General features: G+C 30.6%; 4 protein-coding genes across 5 annotated transcripts; 3 read left to right on the top strand and 1 right to left on the bottom strand.

Annotated features, from left to right (window-relative positions):
• The first annotated feature begins 177 nt into the window (after window positions 1-177).
• Window positions 178-2,407, top strand: LOC114370179 (E3 ubiquitin-protein ligase Topors-like). Its single transcript, XM_028327466.1, has 7 exons — window positions 178-351; window positions 666-760; window positions 1,083-1,162; window positions 1,242-1,297; window positions 1,428-1,540; window positions 1,761-1,825; window positions 1,907-2,407. Exons 1-7 carry the CDS (start codon window positions 213-215, stop codon window positions 2,202-2,204), a joined length of 846 nt encoding a protein of 281 aa, XP_028183267.1. The 5' UTR covers window positions 178-212; the 3' UTR covers window positions 2,205-2,407.
• Window positions 2,408-3,356: 949 nt separating this feature from the next.
• LOC114372223 (amidase 1-like) lies at window positions 3,357-7,443 on the top strand. Of its 2 annotated transcripts, none has more exons than XM_028329687.1 (10): window positions 3,357-3,588; window positions 3,730-3,882; window positions 4,369-4,493; window positions 4,647-4,772; window positions 5,144-5,329; window positions 5,503-5,650; window positions 5,768-5,936; window positions 6,503-6,637; window positions 6,750-6,923; window positions 7,156-7,443. In XM_028329687.1, the coding sequence occupies exons 1-9, from the start codon at window positions 3,482-3,484 to the stop codon at window positions 6,900-6,902; spliced, it is 1,302 nt and encodes a 433-aa protein (XP_028185488.1). In that variant the 5' UTR covers window positions 3,357-3,481; the 3' UTR covers window positions 6,903-6,923; window positions 7,156-7,443. The 2 variants fall into 2 exon arrangements, with proteins under 2 accessions (XP_028185488.1, XP_028185489.1); XM_028329688.1 differs by having other exon boundaries at window positions 3,432-3,588; window positions 3,714-3,882.
• A 601-nt stretch (window positions 7,444-8,044) lies between these two features.
• LOC114372224 (NADPH-dependent aldehyde reductase 1, chloroplastic-like) lies at window positions 8,045-9,681 on the bottom strand. Its single transcript, XM_028329689.1, has 4 exons — window positions 9,431-9,681; window positions 8,896-9,272; window positions 8,422-8,780; window positions 8,045-8,326 (listed from the first exon to the last, which is right to left on the bottom strand). The coding sequence occupies exons 1-4, from the start codon at window positions 9,551-9,553 to the stop codon at window positions 8,304-8,306; spliced, it is 882 nt and encodes a 293-aa protein (XP_028185490.1). The 5' UTR covers window positions 9,554-9,681; the 3' UTR covers window positions 8,045-8,303.
• A 7,835-nt stretch (window positions 9,682-17,516) lies between these two features.
• Window positions 17,517-18,982, top strand: LOC114370562 (uncharacterized GPI-anchored protein At3g06035-like). Its single transcript, XM_028327949.1, has 2 exons — window positions 17,517-17,688; window positions 18,201-18,982. Exons 1-2 carry the CDS (start codon window positions 17,604-17,606, stop codon window positions 18,704-18,706), a joined length of 591 nt encoding a protein of 196 aa, XP_028183750.1. The 5' UTR covers window positions 17,517-17,603; the 3' UTR covers window positions 18,707-18,982.
• The last annotated feature ends 3,280 nt before the right edge of the window (window positions 18,983-22,262 follow it).

Here is a 22,262-nt window from a genome sequence, read left to right as displayed (position 1 = left end):
TTTTTTATAAATTACGAATGTACAAATAAAATTATAAAAAATTTATATGCAACTTTTAAAATAATTAATAATTTATCATTACATAATACTCCAATAATTAAGTACTTTTAATTTAATTTTTTTATACAATTAATAATTAATTTTTCCTATCATATATTCATATCCAATATAAATCTGAAGGGTGCAGCAGAGCGAAAATAAGCTTGGAAACGATGGAAGATGACGCAGCGATTGAGGTGAGGAACCATGTTTCCCCAGAACCAGAGCCAGAGTCGGAGGAGGATTCCAGTTGTTGTTGCCCAATCTGCTTGGGACCATTCCTTCAACTTTCCTACCTCGACAAATGTTTTCGTATGCCCTCACCCTATTTTCTGTTGCTCAATTTTCTGTGTTTTTTAATCCTAAAGTTTATAAATTTGTTGCATATGCTATAGACCCTTTATTGGGTTTCATTCATGAATTGGGTTGCATGCTCTAATTTGTAGTCTTGGGAAACCTTTTTGTTTGAAAGTAACTCTCGGTAATTATATATCAACGCAAGATTTGTTTTATTAGAGGATCATTACTTGAGAGTTCAGATTTTAGCAGCAATTAGAGGTAATTGTACTATATCATTCTTCTATATATTTTTCCTAGTAACCATTAAGCTTGTTCTTATGTTGCAGATAAGTTTTGCTTCAATTGCATTTTACGCTGGACCAAGGTGGTTGCTGGCAAGCACCGTTCTCCACCTTCTTCTGTAAAATGCCCCCTCTGTAAGGTTTGTTTAACACCATGACTTTTTTTTTTACGCATTGTTAATTTGCTACTATTATTGTTGTTGTTGTTTTGCCTTATGGACTTTGCTGAAATATAAATTTTCCCCTCAATGATACACCCCTTTAAAAAGAATTTCAATTAGGACTCTTATTTTCTCTCAATTTACTGCAGCCACCTGAATATTTCTTATGGATGTCAATATTTGCATAACTGTATTGGTGATGATGTATGATAAATCAAATGGGGGGTGATGGTATTAGAAGTTAGTATCAGGCTGGATGAAATGAGCTATACTGACTTGGTAGTTTATGTCTAATATGCAGACTGAAAATTTTTCTATCATATATGGAGTTGATGGGAGTTGTTTTCAACGACATTATGTAAATCAGGATTTTGAGGATAGGTTTGTCTTAGTTTTATTCAAGTTAAAATTTTTACTAAAATTATATTGTTATACTTTGCTCTTCTGTTTGTGTGTGCAGTTTTATCTTATCAAGAGCGCACAGATATAGATTACAATGCTATTACACTGAACAAGGTGTTCTACTGCCTTCAGTTTAACAAATTTCTTGCTTTATAGTGGTGTCTGTCTGTCCTTTGCTTTGTGTCAAATATTTGTTATTGGTATTTTATTTACTTTACTTTTTCTTTTAACTTTGTGTGAGCAGGTTTCTTAGATGACATATTCAATATATCACAATATTGGAGATCTCTAAAGTACAATCAGCCAAACTGTTGGCTTGAAAATTGGTTAAGAAGAGAAATTCAAGCTCTTATCCAGGTTAGTAGCTTGTTGGTGCATTCTCTCTCGGGTTTTGCAACCGGAAAAATATCCAATAATATAATGTGCTTTATCTGTTACTGCATATTGATTCACATTTTCTTTCATTTTCTTTAGTGCTACTGCATGTATGTGCCTAATTATAGGTGCAATTTCTGATTATTCCATCTCCTGCCCTCTCTCTCTCTTGTAAATAGTATACCTTTTGCTGAATCTGTAGGAGGAGGATGTTGACATCATTTTGCACCATATCCTTGCTGTGGTCAAAGCAGCATTATGGACTAGGTAAGTTTCTTCATGCATTTCAAGTTGCTTTAACATTATGAGTATGAAAAGGATGGTTAGTATTAACTCTAAAACTTGCAGGAGAGAGCAGAAGTCACACATGAATGCACCTGAAAAGAAACAGGAGGAGTTCAAGATGTCAGTCTCTGAAGCCTCAAGGCCTTTTCTGGCAGCAAGAACGGACAGATTTGTATATGAGATTCAACTATTTCTTGCTTCGGGAATGAATATTGAAGCTTATGATGCTGCTTACATACAACGGTTAGGTTGGAGCTCACCTGGGGTAAACACTGAGGTTTCTCATAGTGAATTGGTTGATCGCTCAACTGTGATTCCATACATGCACCTATTTGATGGTGACTTTGATGAAAATGAGTAGATTCTTTGTTCTGTTTTTCTCATGTATTTGCTGTAATTGCTACCCGAATGAATTGTATAGGAGAAATTTGCTCACACACCAATGAGTGCTATTGATTCTTTCCAGCTACTGCAGAAGTTGCAAATTCTCCACCCAAGGGTGTAAAGTTGTTTAACATATGTTTGTTATCAATATCATATTATATTGGTTAAATTATTTTTTTAGTCCTCTAATTTATTTTTTAGATTCTGCTTGGTCTTCTAATTTTTCTCAAGTTCAATTTAATCCTTTAATTTTTTAAATCTGTTCAATTTAATCCTTCGGTCTAATTGTAAGAAATCATACTTTGTAGCGGTTTGAACCATCACCAAGTGATTTTTAAACTGTCACAAAATAAATATTTTCCAAAAAATGATTTGATTTTAAAAATTAAAGGACTAAATTGAACCAAAAAAAATTAAATGACCAAATTGAACCTAAATAATAAATTAGAGAAAAAAAAAACTAATTTAATCTATTATAGTACAATTTTCGTGGTCTAGATTTTATGCAGTTGTATGTTGGCAAAACGGCAGGGGATCATTACAACATTAATAGCCTGATTCATTAAGCTCTTACTAAATAACAAAATTTGCCCACTTTCAAAAATAATAAATTAGCGAAGCATTTGCTCCCTTAATAGCCTGATTTAATGTGATCCGATAGAGTTTCAAAGTTGTAATCGTTTGAACTCGGCAACAAAGAGCATAAGTAAATAAATAAATAAGAGAGAAGCTGGCCGCTGGAAACACTGAAAAACAGTAAATAATATACAATAAATGATGCGAGAAATTTAAAGTAAAGTGAATAAAATGCGTTTGTTGAAGAGAAAACTCACTGTTGGAAAAACTGAAAAACGGTGGAAGATAGACGATAGAAGAGAAATAAAAATGAATGTATGAATGATGTGAAAAATGAAAAATAAAGTAAAAATGGTTGAAGGTAAGTCTGTCAGAAAAACTTTAAAATAGCAAAAGTAGAAAAGGAGTAAAAAATAAAAATGAATGAATTGTATGAAAAATAAAATATAATAAATGGTTGGTTAGTTGAACACAAATTTGAAATGATGTTGTGTGGCTCATATTTGGATTGGCCAATCAAAGTTTTTAAGTTAGCCTTATCTTTATAAGAATCATAGGGTAAAATGAAATGCTGTGAAATTTATACTGACTTTAGATGCTCTTCAATCATTGTTATTTCTATCAGCAGCAGCATCTGTTAGTGGGTTGAAAACGTTAGAGAGGAACTTTGCAACAAGCATGGAGACAGCCTCAGACTATGGAGCATTCACAGAGAAATTCACTTTACCACCAAATTCTGCACCAGCTCTTCCTCTCAAATCACTCACCTTTGCAGTGAAAGAGATGTATGTACTTCACTTTTCTTTTTGTACCACAATATTCTGATTGTCAAAAACTCTCCTTTGCTGACATCAAAGTCGTCAACTAGTCTTTGAATCCATGCTTCTGCATCTTGAACTTGTTTTGGAAGTGTTTGTGTCAAACAGTTTCGACACGGAAGGATACGTGACCGGCTTCGGGAATCCTGACTGGGCAAGGACTCATCCGGTGGCTACCTCTACTGCTCCAACAGCTCTGGCTCTCCTCAGAGCAGGTGCCACTTGTGTTGGTAAAACTGTCATGGATGAAATGGCTTACAGGTTTGGTTTTCTTTGCTTATTTTTTTCACTCATACTAAAGAACCATTGGTTTTTGTTATAGTCCTAAGCATTATTTTTAAGTTGCTAGGGACCATCTCTATGACTAAATGAAAAGAGTGATAATATATTACTGTGATCATTGTCATGTAAATTGTGGCTTGTTAGGCTAAATCTTAGAGTTGGAAGTAATATAACTTTCAGTCAGTCAGTAGATTATATAGAAAGGACAAGGCTCCTCAATGATTATTTTTGTCTCTAAAGTATTTGCCTAAGGGTGTTTCCACCCTTAAAATTTAGTGTGGTAAGACCACGATGCACTTTAATAATTAAATGGATACTTGCTCAGTTTAGCTCACTTTGGTGGAGCTTTCTTCTCCCTATGGAAAATGTGACTATGAGTGTTGGTATTTATTTGTAATCAGACATGTGTATGTTTTGAACACCTTATTTCTGTTACTCACGTAACTAAGTATTCCAATCTGCCAGTATAAATGGAGAGAATATACATTATGGCACACCTAGAAATCCTTGTGCACCAGACCGGGTTCCTGGAGGATCTTCTAGTGGCTCTGCTGTTGCAGTTGGTGCAAAGCTTGTGGATTTCTCATTAGGTGATATGTTCTTCCATTTCATTAGTTATTTTTGGCACCACTTGTTAATAATTTCGAGTGATGTTATGTTTTTCCTCAATTTGGAGCTATTTTTCCATTCCAGTGAGTTTAATTTTGGCATCATAATAATTTGAACTGTTTTTTCAATCATAGGAACTGATACTGGAGGAAGTGTAAGAGTACCTGCTTCATACTGTGGGATTTTTGGTTTTCGTCCTTCTCATGGTGCTGTCTCAGAATCAGGAGTAATCCCTATGTCGCAAAGTTTTGATACCGTGGGTAAATAATCCATTAGATTGACGACTATGTTAACTCTTCATTTTTAGGTGAATGCATCACTACAGAGGATAGTACAGAATGACATAACACAAACACATCAACATTTATGACTTTACTAATAATATTTTTCATAAGTCTTATTTAAAACAAAAAAGTATCATAGTGAAATTGGGATTAGATAATCTCTTGGGAAACTTACTGGTGAGTTTGTTTTTAGTTTTTCTTAAAACTTCAAAATGAATAAGAGATTCTTTCTTCAATTCAATGCTTTGAAATATACATACAATATGCAAATATTTTTCTTCATGTTTCTAACGTGCTTCCATTTTTCTTCTCGAGATTTATTTTCTTGTTTCTATGTTTATATCTAGGATGGTTTGCCAGGGATCCAATGATTTTGAGCAGAGTAGGAGGTGTAATTCTACAGTTGCCAGATGTAGCTCCACCAATTAGACCTACTTCCATTATCATTGCAGAGGACTGTTTCCAGCTTTCAAGCACTCCATTTGATGTAGTTACAGGAACTGTCATCAAAGCGGTAGAGAAGTTATATGGAGGTGAACAGTTGATATTGCTATCAATTCAATGTTCTTGTTTGTTAATTATAAAACAAAAAATTTAAGTTTAAATTATGAAGAATTCTTGTTCATCCCAATAATGATGTATGGTATGTATTTTGGAACAATTTGATTTTACTGAGAAGGTCTTTTTGTTGCATCCACGATTGCAGGGGATGTATTGAAGCCTGAAATCCTTGGAGACTATGTGAAAACCAATGTTCCAAGTTTGAAACATTTCATGAGTAAAGATAATACAGACCAAATATATAACATTCCATCACTGGCTGCACTTTCAAGTGCCATGCGGTTGCTTCAAAGGTGTAGCTCACCATTTAATCCTTAGCTTTCAGTAAGGATAATTGTAATTTTCCAGCGGGCCGTGGATTGCCTTTGATTGAAATTTGATTCTAGTTTTATTTGTCATTTGTAATGTAGGTTTGAATTCAAGAATAACCATGGTGAATGGATCAGTGCAGTTAAACCTGATTTAGGTCCTGGAATATCAGAACGTGTATCAGATGCCCTAAGGACAACGGGGGAGAACATTGATATCTGTTATTCTATAAAAAGGGAACTACACGATGCTCTTTCGGCTCTTCTTGGGGTATTGATTCTCTCTCAGACTCTCATATGAGGCATGCACACAGACCACCGTACAATCTTTGGAATCCCCATAACCTACTGATAAACAACATAATTCAACATATGAACATATCATTGTAGTGATATGTTCATCAGACCATGCATATGAGCTTATATGCACAAATCATTCCTCCTGATGTAGATTCTCTCCTTGGTCTTCATAAAAGGAAACCTCCCTTCTTTCCGTCCATGGAGAAATAATGTGCAAACATGCTTGTTACTTCATAGATCAATCTTACTTTTGAAGAAACTATTTGAGACCCTCCTGGCTCCTGGTCTGTACATACATTTCAGCAAGCCTTTTCATTTGTCAAAAAGTAACAACTACACTTTAGTTTTATTTTTCACCATCTAGCTTGACCATGCCTGTTTTCGAAACAATCTAATTCCACAAATGAAGATTATAGATTCTCCCTATGAATCTTCTTTGTAAAGATAAAAGTAGTATCATCTAAGCAACCAATTTATCTTTATAAGCTTGCCTTTTGTTTAAGTTAGTGTGACAGTTTTATGTTTGAAAAATTTCAGGATTTTGGTGTTCTAATGATCCCCACAGTTCCAGGTCCTCCCCCAAAACTACAAACAAATACAGCCGACTTAGAAATTTTTCGTGCAAGGGCTTTTAGCCTGCTGTCCATTGCTGGAGTATCAGGATTTTGTCAGGTTGTCCCTTTCTCTATGTTTATGAAGCACTTAAGACTCCTATATTTTTCTAAACCAATTAAATTTCAGTTCATAATGTTATAACAATGTGTTTTTTGCTGACATTATGTAGGTAAGCATACCGCTAGGGATGTATAATAACCTTCCCCTATCAATTTCTCTGGTGGCCAGACATGGTGCAGATAAATTTTTGCTTCACCTTGTTGAGAGTCTTTATGACAGCATTGAAGATAGAAAGCAGCATATCATAGAGCACAAACTTTAATCTGACTGCAAGGATGTAGATGTAAGTTTTATATTTCCAACAAAATCGTGGCAAAGAAATTTATGGATGCTTTGAGATCCTCTTTGCAATACACGTATTTTAGTCCCTCCTTTTATGTGCTTGATCAATCACTTTTGTGACTTGTGAGCAAAATATGAATATCATAGATAAACTCTCTGCTTTCTGTTTCTTTCTGTCTATTCATTCATTTACTTAGGTTTATGCGCAATAATATGTTTCCCATCTTTTGCAGATGCTTTGAGTATGCCTACTATGCCAAAAGCTGGGAGAGAAGCGAATTATGGACATAAATCAAAGAAGGGATATTGTATAAAGGAAATTTTTGCTGATCTATATCCTGTTTCTTTCAGATATTATGAGTTCAATTATTCATTAAATCATATCATTTTGATTGTGCTAGCTTGGGTACGAAAGCAAAAAAGCCACATTGGAATTTATAGTACTTCAATATTACCATATCATGTTCACAAATGATCAGTTGTTGACGCATTTGATATCCAGCTTTGTCAGTTAAGTATTATGGGAACCTCAGATTTGGCACGTCATCAAATGTCAATTACTATTTATAAAATTAACTTTGAAGATTTTGTAATTTCAAACAAAATAATTTAATTAGAATGTAACAACATTGGGACGATGTGAGTCCAAGAGACTGGTGCTTGTTCAAGAAGAATTTATTAAATAAAAATGTAAAATTAAATAAATGGATGAAAAATGAACTGGATGGTAAAAGCACCGGATTGCAATATTGGTTGTGTATAGTGTCGTTGAATCAAGGTCTGCTAGCTGTATAGTATGAGGGCTCAGTCATGTTACGATGGAAACTATTCTTCGGACAACATTTAAGTACAAGATTGCTTCCAAATTGACAATTTATTTCTAACTACACTCTCAACAATATGCTTCCAATCTCTATCCTTGTCGATTATTATATTGTTTTCGTTGTGTTTTGAAGGCATTCAATTATATCCTTGATTTCTTCTTAATAATGACTTAAGATGTTAAAGATTATGTGTGTCGTGTAACTATATGGCGCCTTTGATATCTTTGCGTATATATTGGTTTCATTCGATTATGAAGGTAACACGCACCTCTATATATAGTCTATATAGAAAGACATATTTAAGCCTTAATACATACCGATCTTTATTATATACTTTAACTCTTTTACATATCTTTGGCTACAAAAGACACGTTTTCTTAGGCTAATAACTTGTACATTCAAAAGTGGATAATCCTCCAAGCCCCAACTCTAAAAGTACAGAGAGGACCTGAGCGAGTTACACACCGTAAAACATTCACACAAAACGTAACACTTGTCTACAAGTCACAAAACAACTCTTGTCCCATATATTCATCCCGAATATCATCAACAACGGTTTAACCATTGACAACGGTTCCACCTGAAAAAACATGTCCAGGTTAATTAGTGAATAACGTCGAAATTAGATATGCTTGAGGTGAAAAACATGATCATAATAATTAGTATTACGCTTACCATTGGGGTGAAGGACTTGTCCAGTTATGTAAGAGGAGCATTGGTTGCAAGCAAGAAAAACATAAGACGGAGCAACCTCAATAGGCTGGCCAGCTCTCTTCATTGGCACCTGGGCACCAAATTGAGCCGTTTCTTCCTCCTTGAAAGAGGAGGGTATCAATGGGGTCCAAATAGGCCCAGGAGCCACCCCATTAACCCGAATTCCCTTACTCACCAACTGAAGAGCAAGTCCCCTTGTATAGGCCACAATTGCTCCCTTCGTGGACGTGTAGTCCAATAGTTTCGCATTTCCCTTGTATGCATTCACCGATGTCGTGTTGATAATGCTGCTTCCTTCCTTCATGTGCTTCAAGGCATGCCTATATACATACAAGGACATCATTTATATATATAACATTTCATTTCTACTTAGAGATACATCATATATATCTATATCTATATTTAAGGACAAGAAATCCTGTTAGATGATTTTACCTGGTCATGAAGAAATAGGAGAAGATATTTGTACGAAAGACCCTCTCAAGCCTAGGCTCATCAATGTCCTCCACTGTTCCACACTCGTATTGCTCAGCTGCATTGTTGACCAGAATGTCAATACAACCATAAGCATTCACGACCTCATCAACCACTCTCTTGCAATTCTCGTCGTAACCCAAATCAGCTGGTACCGCCATTGGATCTTTAGCATCCGAAGTCTTAGCCCTCTTGATCATTTCCAACGTGTCCCTCGCGTCCTTGTCCTCATGCCCCTTCACATATGTGAAGCCCACGGTAGCACCTTCTAAGGCAAACAAGTTACACACCGCTCGTCCAATCCCAGAGTCACCCCCAGTCACTAATGCTATCTTTCCCTGAAAATTAACACAATTAAACAAGAATAAATGTTGTGAAGGCTTAATTTACACGAATTTATCACAAATACTAACTAAATAATATAAGGTGAGTTTGAATAGAAAACAAGGTTAATTAGTAATTAGTATAGATTTGATTGATGAAATTGTAGATATACTTGAAGTTTATTTGAAGGCTTGTAGTCAGGGCTAGTGAATTGGGGTACTGGATTCATAGCATGCTCCTTCCCAGGCTGTGTTTGTTGTTGTTGAGGTGGGAATTTCTTTTCACCCGAAGCCATTCTCACAAACAAGCTTTTGGGAACAGATATGAGGATTTTATGAGTTGGTGGAAGAAATGTAGTTGGAAAATGAGTTTTGTTCAACTTTGAGTTGCTTTGTAGGAAAGAAATGTGTGGAAATGCTGCTTATTATAGAACTTGGAGACGAAGTGCAAAATGTGCGGTTAAACATGTATTACGTAGAGGAACACTTGAACTTGGCAGCACGTGGGGGTGATGTGTTGATTATAAAGGGCTGAAGAGTGGCAGAAGGGCTGTTGACGTGTCCTGTGATTCGCATGCACTGGACCCGTCTTTGGAAACGGACATTCTCGACCAACACAAGGTTTTGCTTTTGCTTACATCTTCCCCTTCTATATTTTTAATCAAACACTTTCATTTTGATATTTTAAAGGTTTTTATATTATTGATAAATTAGAAATAGATATAGACTTTTAGAAAAATAATTAGACTAGCTTGATGTTGTAAAATAATATACTATTATTTAATTATAAATTATATTTGTGATGAATACTTTAAAAGTAATATTTAAAGGTTTTATAATTAGGTAGTATTTTATTTAATCTTTTGGAACTTTTACTAAAAGATTGTAATTTTTTTGATTGGGATCGATTTCAAATTATTTTTAAAAATTAATATGTGTTATGACTTTTAAGCTAAAAGTAGTATCATCTATTTTTATAACTGAAGTCGTAAAATATTTTATGGTTTCAGTTTAATTTTTTTTATTTAGTACTTCAAAGTTGTAAATGGTTTTTTTTTTATTTTACAACTTTGAAGTTGTAAGTTTTTTTATATTTTATGATTTTGAAGTCGTAATTTTTTTTTACGTGTTTTAGGATTTTTTAATTATTTGTATTTTCTTTTTTTTTGCATTCAATTTTTTTTTAAAAAAATTATAAATAATTATATTTATTTAATTATTAAATAAGTATTTTCAATTTTAGTTGTTATTAGTTTTATTTAATATCTTGTATATATTTTATAGTTTTATTTAATATGATATATTTTTAAATATTGTTTTATTTAAAATATTTTATATATTTTTTATTTAATATATTTTGTATATTTAAAATATAGATAATTTTTTGATAATGTTATTGAATTTTATTTTTTTTATATAAATGAAATAAAAAAACTAACACAATGATATTTAATATTTTTTGAATATTTGTTTTATTTTAAATACTAAAATTTTAAAATAAATATTAAAATACTTTGTTAATAATATTAACTTATAATTTATGAAATAATATTATTTATTTTGTATAAAGGAATTTACTATTGATATCATCTAATAATTTAGTAATAAAAGTATTTGTTAAATTAAAAATAGTATAATACATTAATATAAAATGAATAATACAAATTAAAGAGAAATATAAAAATTAAAAATTATACTAACCATCTATTTGTTTGTTGATAACGACTAATTATAAGTATATTTTAAAGTTAAATATAGAAGAATTTGTAATTTTTCTCTTCTAATTTTTTCTTTTTGAACAAATAATTGTTAAATTAATATCATTTAAGTTTTTGTGCAGAGAATATTAAAAGTGATGGATTTATGAAACTTAGTGAATAAAATAAAGCCCAGAAATAGAAGGCTAATTAAGGAAAGCAAACTAATTGAAGAAAGAATGGCTAATTAAGAAAAGAACACTAATTGAGGAAAGAAGGAAAACAAGATAAGTAAGGAACGAAGGAATAATTAGGAAAGAAAGACTAATTAAGAAAATTAGGCTAATTCAGAATCCTGTTAATTTTGCACCCATAAAAGAAGAATAGAGAAGAAGGAGAAGACACACAGAAATTTCTAATAGAATACAATTTTTTATAGAAGACAAGTTAGAAGAAGGAGAAGCAAACAATGAGAGTCATTCCTTCCCTCCATTTCCTTTCTTATCTTATCTTTTCCCCCTTTACTAAATATTCCCTTCTTGCAATTGTAAAGTCTCCATGATAACCAAAGGCTAAATCCCCTTTGTTGGAAACTTGACAGCCAACTACTCTTGTTGTAATTCCCCTTCCTATTTATTTATAATATTACATTTGCATTATCCTTTCTTTGGCTTAATATTATTGTTTGTGGTTTGATCACTCATTTGCATGGTAAGTTTTAGGGGTAGCGTTGGGAAACATTATTTTCTAATATAACTAGAAAATGGTATCTAAAAGAAAGATATTTGTTTACCTATTATACATCTTTGTTCTTAATGCAATTCTCTATTTTAACTCTGCAAAGAGATTTGAGAGAGAAAATAGATAAATTAGGCTCTTTCGTGCAGGGACCAAAGTTAGAGTATATTGGTAGATGTAAGTGTAAATTGGAATAATTATAAATAGAGAAAAATCATTAACATTACATCAACGAGTAGCTCTGGTAAGTTAAGTTTCCAACATTCTCATCGTCTGAATTCATCTTTTTATCATCATCTTTATCTTTTATTTTTCTTATCTTTTACATTAAAATTTCTTGTCTATTTTATCTTCTACTTTTTTTATCTTTATCATCTTTTAATTTAATTTTTTATCTTACTTTTATCTTTCTTTATCTTCTATTTTAAATTCCTTATTTGTTACTTGTAAATTAAATATTCATCTACCTAAGTACAAACAAAGTCCCTATGGATATGATACTCAGACTTTCGTTTTAACTTTATAACTTGGGACGCATTGATGCATTTGTCAATCCATCAATATTTGTATGGACAATTACTACGATTATGTCATTCACTTCTACACAATAAGCATTTATTAGGCCTATTTGGAATTGGTTCATCATCTCATTATGTATACGAGTAATGGCTGGGCTTCCCGATGCTTGTTGTCATTTTGAAGGATCAGGTATAAAATATGAACCTAAACTCGTTCTGATTGCAAATCTGCTAACAAACTAGTTCCTCTATCTGATATAATATGCAAATTTGGTTGAGGTGTAACATATCTCCTCAAATAATGCAAGAACTACATCCAAACTTCTTTGGTCTCGCTCTCAACAATTGCAAAAGCAAGTGAAAAATTGTTTTTACTGCCATCTTGTCCAATGGCAGTCAACAAAGTACCAAGATATTTTCCAGTTAAAAATGTCTCATCTACTTCATAATTGGATTGCAATATTGAAAGTCTTTAGTGCATGGCTTAAAAACTCAAAATACACGATTACAAATCACCGTATGAGACTCATCCTCACCATCCTCCATTGAAAAGGAAGTTTTGTATCTTACAATTGTATCTGGTACAAAGTGTTAAGCAGCTATCATCCATACAAGCAGATAACTGTATGATTGTTCCCAACTTCCAAATGTCATTTCAAGAACTTTTTGTTTAGTTGTCCATGCTTTTTTGTATGAAACACTATAACCAAACTGTTGTGGCATGTCTACAATCAAGGTTTTGATTTCGATACTAGGATTTGTTTTCACTAAATAAAAAATATTATGAGCAATTACAGATGAGTATAACCTAACATGATCTTGTGATATGAGATTTTGATCAACCAGGTTGCGGCAAAATTTTCAGCAACTTTCAGTTGATGCTGATGATATTGTCATTGTACAACATGCTAGAGCTCATATCATGATGCTGATAGGCAGTTGTTTGATGCCAGATACATCAGGTGCAAGAGTTCATTTTATGTATCTTTTTTTATTATCAAATTTGATTGAGGCAGGTCATTATAGTTGGGGTGCAGCAGTATTAGCATCCCTTTTTCAAGCTGTAGATCGGGCTGTGAAGCCTAAACAAACGGAAATCACTGGATATTTGTTGCTGCTACAGTCATTAGCGTGAGACCACATTAAATATATTGTCTCAAAGATACATCACCTATCTGTGGAATAAGTACTTGGATTTCCTCTTGCACAAAGGTGGTCTCGTTCGATAATCAATAAATATTCCCACCAATTCAGTTAGACTGATACACATCATATTTGATAGACTACATATGAATGAGGTTCATTTCTTAATTTTCATGTTAAGTATTTTTTTTCTATTTCCTATTTGAACTTAAATATGTGACAATAATAATGTATGTCTTGCAGTTCTTGTGAACTCCTTATGACACACCAGAAATAAGATCATTAATTAATAATGTTAAGGCATTAATGATTATTCGTGCAAAAGTCTCTTTCATATGTTTTGCAACTGTGGAATGACATCCAACAGACAGGGTCATGAGACAATTTAGACTGCGACAAATTATTCCAGATGACCCACCATACCTAAATCAACTCCACAACATAGATATGAGAGGAAGAACATATATTTTTTTGTCTCACCATCATCGTCACTGGATTGCCAAATGGAATCATTGGAATGATTATATTGTTCATGGTGAAATGGACCAAGGTCTTTTGCATGAAAATTCAGAATACATGCAATGGTATATACATCAAACTAGACAATATATATCACGTGAGGGGACACTACCTATTGAGGTTGTAAGTTTAATTTAGAATTTTAATAAATTATTGTTATTATTATTCATTATTACTTCTAACATCGTAGATCTTAATTCACAGTATTATCATGGGCATCACCAACATTAATCATATGTTGAACCTAGTGTACCTCCAGTGCATGTTTCTGGGTATATGCCCCAACATCATCAATCACTGGCACAATATCAATTAGCAGGTTTTTCTGGATAAATGCCTTAAGGATGTCAACGAAGTTTTCAACCATTATGGTTCTCATCATATTTGTCTCAATACTCATTTCAAGTTCCTTTTGCCTCAAATGTTTTTTATGGAGTCTCACAAAGGTTTAGCACCATTTTCAACACTCCGCCATCTGCATATAATTTACCACCATTGAGCTCTCGTTATCCTTCATTATTACCTACTCAAATGCATGACATGGGTCATGAAGATAAGGAGAAAGATGATGATAACAACAATACCATCAATAACGATGATGATGATCATCATGTTCCTCAACAACAACACATAATTACATGTGTTCATACTAGAACGAGAGGAGATAGAAGTCGTAGAATAAGAGGACAACAATCACCTGCAAATCTAGTACTACAACATGAGAGACCTCGATATCTAGAAGACCTCGTTGTGGGGCATCATCTCATTATTAATTTTTTTTGTTAAAAAAATATGTAATTTTCATTTAAATGTCTTGGATTTTTAAGTTAAAGTGTTTTAAAATTTTAGATTTTAAAAAATTAAGTATTTTGTATTATTTATTTCATTTACAAAACAAATCAAATTCAATAACATTATTAAAAAGTTATCTAAATTTTAAATATACAAAATATATTAAATAAAACAATATTTTTAAAAAAATATTTTAAATAAAACAATATTAAAAATTATATAACATATTAAATAAAATTGTAAAAAATATATAAGATATCAAATAAAACTAATAACAAGTAAAATTAAAAATATTTATTTAATAATTAAATAAATAAAATTATTTACAATTTATAAAAAAAAATTGAAAGGAAAAGAAAAGAAAATATAAGTAATTAAAAAAGCTTAAAACACGTAAAAAAAGAAAAAAAAACATTTATCACTTTGAAGTCATAAATAAAAAAATTAAATTGAATTTGTAAATAGTTTTATGACTTTAATTAAAAAAAATTATAACCAATATTATGACTTCTAACTCAAAAGTCGAAACATATGTTATGACTTATTTTATTTTCAGAAATAATTTGAAATCAACCCCTAAAAAAATCGAAAAAAAATTACACCCTTTCCCCATTTTTTCTTATGGAAATGTTGAATCAAACACTTTTTATATAAAATATATTACTTAAAAAATAAATAGATTATGTTTAGAAGAAATTATGAGAGTAATGAACTTCTAGAAAAGTTGATTGGATAAAGTCTAAACTTTTGGAGAGTTTACGAGGAGTTTTTTTTTGACGTTGCACCTCACTTCAAATCATATGTATCTATATTTTGTTACTTGTTTTTTACTATTGTATCTATTTTTTTTCCTTTTAAAAAATGCTCATATATTTTTTTGGATTTGATCGGAGTTTGTTCACAACTCGTATAGTATAAGGCTATAAGCAATACGAAATCTATCTAAAAAAAATGATATGAAATCTTGTAAAAATAATTGCATATGTAAAACTACCTAATAGAGCTCATGCTCATTTCTTCTTTTTGAACATTAAAACTTATTTAAGTGTCCATTTAATTTGTTTTGCGCCCATGTTTAATTTTAAAAACTTCTGGCAGTAGGGTTCAAACCCAAGGGCACTTATGTGAAGAAGATCTTAAGTCTTCCCCCTTTACTTCTCGGGCAAACCAGCTAAGTTAACTAAAGACTACTAACTTAATTAATGACTAATGTATTTTATTTTAACGATAAATTATATTTTTAATTCCTAAATTTTTATTTGACTGATCTTAATCCGTAATATATTTTATAGTTTGATTTTTTTTTCTTGCCGTCCAGTTTATCCGTTAATGGTGACAATAGTTACCATTTGTGACATTTTTTCTAACAATTAAGGAAAAAAAAATTAGGAACTAAAAATATAAGAGGAATATACACATATACTTGTGTTCTTTGGATTTAATTATAAAAATAATATTTGATGTTAAGAAAGTTATTTAATATTATTTAATTTAATTAATTGAAATTAAAAATAAACTTATTTTTTTAGTCACAATGACATTAGTGTAAAATATATACCAATTTTATTAATAATTAATCTTTATTGAAAAATATAATTAATTATATTTTAGAAGCATAAAGTTAAGATGAACATTGGAAAAACATGAATGATTATTTTAAACCTTTTAAAAAATACATGAAGGAACATTCTGAACAAGACTAAAAACATGAGGGACCAATGTGAAAGTTATTTCATATCATGTCTGAAATTTTTGCTATGTTACGTTTAACAATGCTAATTTGAAATTATTCGAAAACATTAAAGATTAGAATAAAACTTTTAAAACATAAATAATTTTAAAAAAAAACTAAAGGATAAAGTATTTTAACCTTATATTATATATTTATTTATTGATTGATTGATTCTCTAATGAAAATTGACAAGTAAAGGGGAAAATTCCAAGTATATTATAATGTGCTTTGATATGATTTAAATAATCTTAGTATATTATATATTTTTCTTCATTGTCCAAGTAATAAAAGGAAAATTTTAAAATCATTATAATGATGTTTTATAAATACTTGCGATAAAAAGTTAATGGTGTCGTCAAACTAGCTGAAATATTTCTTGATTGTTCAAGTAAAGGTAAAAAAAAAAATTGAAAATTTTTAAATCATTATGATGATGTTTTGTAAAATATTTGCAATTAAAATTAATGGCATATATGGTCAAACTAGCTGAAATCCATTTGCAAATGTAAAGTGTGCGAAAAATAAAAGGAAAACATTAGCCAAATTTTGAGCATGAAAAAGAAAACAGAAAATATGTCTATTCTGAATTCCAACGAAATTAAACTAATTAAGTTTTTCAAATCATCGATTCTTATCTTGTTCATAACACTTTTCCCATAAGCAAAAAGAATAATGTGGCGAAGAAGTCCCCCTCTTTACAAGCAAGGTACCAAAAAAGTGAGGAGGATCTCCCTCTAATGAGAAAGCATAGGGAATGATCCAAGAAGAACACACTCCTTTACTCATTGTTTTTGTCTTAAATCTCTCTATACAGATAATATATATAACTTTACAACAAATTTTTATACATATTTTGAAAATGCGTTTTAAAAAAATCAATCACTAAAATTCTTTAGTTAGTTTAAGTGAAATCTTACTAATATCGAGAGAGAAATCTTTTAATTTCAAATGCTTTTAGCACAAGAAATGACTGAAACGTATTGTCATTTTTGCTATTCTTATTCCATTCTCCTTATCAAAGTCTTTCTTTTTTTTTCTCCTCTTTTTAGTCCTACAGTTACAGATATTTCCTCCCCTCTCTCTTATCGTGGGGACTTATATAAGTCTATCATAATCACATGAACATATTGTTACTTACACCCTCTCTCCAGTGCAATCCAACAAGAAGTTCTGTTTTTTCTTCTTTCTACACTCCATTAACTTAACCATGCTCTCTTTCAAACTTAGTCTCTACCTTCTTATTGCCTCTGTCTTTGTCTTCCAGCTGCTTCCTAGTCCTGTGGTCTGTAACGGTAAAGTTTCTCTATTCTCTTTGCCTCTCTCCCTAGCTACATACATGAACATGTGCTAGTTTAATGTTTACATGATTTAAATCAAAATGACACTTTTTGCTAGTGACTCAACCAATTAATCTATAAACATAGTAAAACACCTAACATTTTTTTTATCGGCAAATATTAATTTGTTAGTTTTAATAAAAATATTATTTGAGAGATTCAAATCTGCAAATTCTGCCTCCTTCCTTCACCTTACCTCAACCACCGGATCAACCTTATTATATCTATCCTTAAAACACCAACATGTTATGCATGTAGGTACATTTATAACATAGAGTTTAAATTTTATACACGTAAAGTGTGAACCAATTAGAAATCATGGTACGCATGAACTATAGAATAACTATTATAAAAATCAACAGACTTATTATACATGATAATTTATAATTAGATAACAATGTAAAATTGTACATAGACTATGTTTCTGATATATTCTCCTTTGCATGCTTGTGTGGTTTCCCTTGCAGATGAGGAGGATCTACTTCATGACATCAACGTATACAGAAAAGTTTTGAACCTTGCTGTTCTGGATGAAAATGAAAAGGCTTCATGCTTAGCTGAAGAGATAGCAGAAGATCTAGAGAACACGAAATGCGAAGACTTTCGTGACTACTACCCTCTGCCTAGTTACACCTCCAGAATTCCTAGCTTCCAAAAGAGTGTAAACAAATGCAAGATCAACATCAACACAACAAAAGATGGGGTCATCATGCCTGTTTGTGTGCCAAAGTTGGACTCCGATGCTTTGTTTTCCAATTATACCAAATCTAATCGCTTCTCTAAGTATCTCAATAATTCCAAGTACAAGATAGCAGGGATTGGTTCCGAGGACGATTGGATGGTTCTTATTATCAGCACCAACACTTCTTCTGGAGATTTCTCCTCTGCAACTTCTCTGCTTTCTGGGGCTTTGAAGGGTCACTACCTTATGATGGCATTCTTCTTGAGCACGCTTATTGTTCTCCTCAATTAAATTGATTGTTTTCTTTTCTCCTATGATTCATTCATTTCAATCATTTGGTGAAATTTTCTTTTCCCTCTTAATCATTTGCTTTTTCTTTGCTGCTATTTGGAACAATTCTTTTTTCTGTAATTTTGTGTATATGGGAGTGTACTTTGTCGAGTTCTTGATTCAGGATTTGCATGTGATAACATCACGATGCACCTACTTGTAATTGATCGTGTATATTGTGATTTAAGTGTTAATATGTTTGAAGAATAAAATTAAAGTCTGTCGGTTGTATGCATTTATTTATCCTGATTTTTTTTTATATCATATCAATTTACATCTTTAATTTTGCATACTTTGTAAAGTTGACACTTATTCCTCTTATGATCTAAATTAGTAAAGGAGTCCTTGTGCAGATCAAGTCTCGTTTTCTTTTGTAACACTTGTCTGAATTGAGGCTATATAATTGTTTGGCTGCTTGTTTTTTCACAGGGACCTATATATGGCTTGAGTAAGAAGGAATTCTTTGGTGAAAAAATAATTTCTTATACTTTCAATAAATGTTTAAGATGTGAATTGTGATAGTAAGAAAAAAGGAATAAAAAGAAAAGTAAACAGTGTGATATACAATGTTATGCCATATAAGGAGATCGGAATATTAAGAGGTGAAAGCGGGAAGAAGGTACTATGCATAAATATATGAGAACTATTATTATTATTATAACGTTTATTTTATAGATACTAATATTATTATTTAGTGTGTATAATTTTGGTCTTTGTAAACCTTTATTTTTATTTTTATCACTCTAAAATTTAATATCATTGTTTTCAATAAAATGAGTGAATTTTTGTTTTGGTTCTATAAAATCTTTTTACTCCTCAAAATTTGAAATTATTATTATTAGTCTCCAGCATTCTTTTTAAGATAGATAAATAAAATTTATTTTAGGAATATAATTTTTTTTAGAAGTATCACATACTCATAGGATACAATAAATACTAGTGAGTGTCATTTAGAGCTTAGATGATCACTTAATCTCTCATTAAACACATAAACAATTAATAAATTAAGTAAAAACTTATTTTTTTTATAGAAATTAAAAACACATTTACACTTTTATTAATTATATTTTAAAATAATTAAAACAACTTTTCCTATGAATTAAATAATATGTATAACACAAGCTTCCCATATAAGGACTCGTGTTGAAGATAGAAGTAGATCATTGTCATCTAAGTCATTTTGTTTTGCATGAAAAGTGGGTTAGAAGTAATACTACTAGAAAAATATTTCCTGTGATACCAAATTCAAGACGATTCTTCAAGATGTGTAGTATAAACCAAATATAACAAGTGTCCATGTGATTTTTAAGTTCAACACTTCAGAGGTTGTATTTTTTTATCAAATAGGTCAATAGTAAGTGTTGGTGTCTTTTAGGTTTAACACTTAAGAGATTATTAATTGAGATACACAAAGTAAAGAGGAGTAATTATGTATGGACACCCTTATAAAATATACCCCTATTTGACAATTTTGTTTCCTTTTTATATCTTTTTTCCCATCAAATCATATTGCCGATAAGATTTGCACTCAGTGTTATGAAAACCAACTCGATCATGATTCGATTGATGTACTAGGTCAATAGGATCAGAGGTCCAGTCAACGGGTCGCTTTATTGATCCGGTTGACCTGATATATATAAAAAATATATGTAATATACCTAATAAAATGTGATCAATCTATATTTTTATACTTCGAAATTAAATTCATTGTCACGATCAAACTATAAATATGCTATAATAATTTATTATTATAAATTATTTGGTAGGTATTATCATTAAATAATTAAGGAAACTCTTATTTTTCAAGATTAAATATAAAAGTTATTGGATGATCATAAACAAGTATGATAAAGATGTATAAAACACATAAATATTAAATCACATCATGATCAATATGATAATAGTTAGTTATTATATATTGTTATCAAGATAAAAAAATAGAATTGTAAGAACGTATTATATGTTATTCAATAATTAGTTATTGATAATTTAACATGTTATAAGAATTATAAAATAAAAAATAAAACAACATAAAGAAATTAAAAAAAAAAAACTTTTCAACGAGGTTAAATTGGATCAACTTGATCTGGGTCATCAGGTTTTATCCAACCCATTTGGGTCAAACTGAATGGATTGCTTTTCCAATCTTACATCCTAACCAGATGGTCTTAGTCAAGGCAGGTTGGTTTTTATAACTATGCTTACACTATATTTCTCTTTATCTTTTTTTTCTTTCTCAAGATGTCAACTAGCATAGGAGTGTTTATGCAACTTTATCCAATAAAGATTAAGCCTTTGCAAATACTTGAGTTTTTAATGATTGGACCCGTGGAGGTAATTGAGTTTATAAGGATGGTTGATAGAAACTAGATTACCATGTTGTGGACTGCTTAATAGGCCACTAAAACCCACAAACTAATCATAATGTAATAATTAAAGAAGATTCTCAAATTAAAGGCATAACTTATTTAAATGATAAAAATGAGTCAAGTGTGGTGCTAATAAATGTTGGTCCATATGGTAAAGAATAAATTGATATTTCAAAATGATATGCGTTTGATTTTTGTTGGTGATGAGAAAATTTTGTTGGTAGGTAATCTCTAAATACCTTTGTAAGCTTTCCACGAGTAAAGAAACAAATAAACATCTTATTTTATTTTTATTTTTAGACAAAAAGTCCTAATTAAATATATATTTTTTTAGTTTTAAATAATTTTTGTTTTTGAAAAATTTTTAAAAATTGACTAAAAATTATATATGTTTTTTAATTTATATTTACAATTTTTTCAAAATAAAATCACATTAACTAAAATTACATTAAAAATAAAACTAAAAAGAACATACGTAGTTAAAGTTTCATTTAAAATTATCAAATGATTGACCTGTGTGATGTTGTGTTCATTCTTACTAATACAAATAAAACTTTTGTTTAAAATTAAAAAAAGAAAATCCTGATTGACCCTTGTATAGAATAAATCATTTTGAGAATATGCTCACCATTCCCGATAAAGATCAGTTGCTATTTTCCATGAGATTACTTTATATTAATACCGCATAAAAAAATCATTCAATACTTATAAGTTGTAAATCCTCCAAATATTTTATAATTTTTTAGCTTAAATATATTTAAGGTCTCTAATAAATGATTGAATTTTGTTTTAGGTCTTTAATAATATTATTTTTATTTTGAGTCCATTTTATCACTTAAATGATTATATGACATCATAGAAAACTCAAGATAATAAATCTTTTATTTGAAATTAAAAAAAATCAATCATTTTAAAACAAAGACCTTAAACATATTTAAGACATTTTAAAAATAGTCCAATCCCTAGTGACATAAATCCCAATTGTTTAACTAGGTGTAAGGAGATGGGAATATTAAGAGGTGAAAGCGGGAGGAAGGTACTATGCATAAATATATGAGAACTATTATTATTATTATTATTATAACGTTTATTTTATAGATACTAATATTATTATTTAGTGTGTATAATTTTGGTCTTTGTAAACCTTT

The sequence above is a fragment of the Glycine soja genome, chromosome 10 (assembly GCF_004193775.1).
Source record: "Glycine soja cultivar W05 chromosome 10, ASM419377v2, whole genome shotgun sequence".
NCBI classification, from domain to species: Eukaryota; Viridiplantae; Streptophyta; class Magnoliopsida; order Fabales; family Fabaceae; genus Glycine; species Glycine soja.
This window is presented reverse-complemented; position numbering and strand designations above follow the sequence as displayed.

Coding starts and splice junctions, on each gene's coding strand:
- LOC114372223 (XM_028329687.1), top strand. CDS start 3,482: ATGGAGACAGCCTCAGACTATGGAGCATTCACAGAGAAATTCACTTTA. Junction 3,883..4,368: donor ATGGATGAAATGGCTTACAG/GTTTGGTTTTCT, acceptor CCAATCTGCCAG/TATAAATGGAGAGAATATAC. Junction 4,494..4,646: donor GCTTGTGGATTTCTCATTAG/GTGATATGTTCT, acceptor TTTCAATCATAG/GAACTGATACTGGAGGAAGT.
- LOC114370562 (XM_028327949.1), top strand. CDS start 17,604: ATGCTCTCTTTCAAACTTAGTCTCTACCTTCTTATTGCCTCTGTCTTT. Junction 17,689..18,200: donor TAGTCCTGTGGTCTGTAACG/GTAAAGTTTCTC, acceptor TTTCCCTTGCAG/ATGAGGAGGATCTACTTCAT.
- LOC114370179 (XM_028327466.1), top strand. CDS start 213: ATGGAAGATGACGCAGCGATTGAGGTGAGGAACCATGTTTCCCCAGAA. Junction 761..1,082: donor TAAAATGCCCCCTCTGTAAG/GTTTGTTTAACA, acceptor TCTAATATGCAG/ACTGAAAATTTTTCTATCAT. Junction 1,163..1,241: donor AATCAGGATTTTGAGGATAG/GTTTGTCTTAGT, acceptor TTGTGTGTGCAG/TTTTATCTTATCAAGAGCGC.
- LOC114372224 (XM_028329689.1), bottom strand. CDS start 9,553: ATGGCTTCGGGTGAAAAGAAATTCCCACCTCAACAACAACAAACACAG. Junction 8,781..8,895: donor TCCTATTTCTTCATGACCAG/GTAAAATCATCT, acceptor GTATGTATATAG/GCATGCCTTGAAGCACATGA. Junction 8,327..8,421: donor ACAAGTCCTTCACCCCAATG/GTAAGCGTAATA, acceptor ATGTTTTTTCAG/GTGGAACCGTTGTCAATGGT.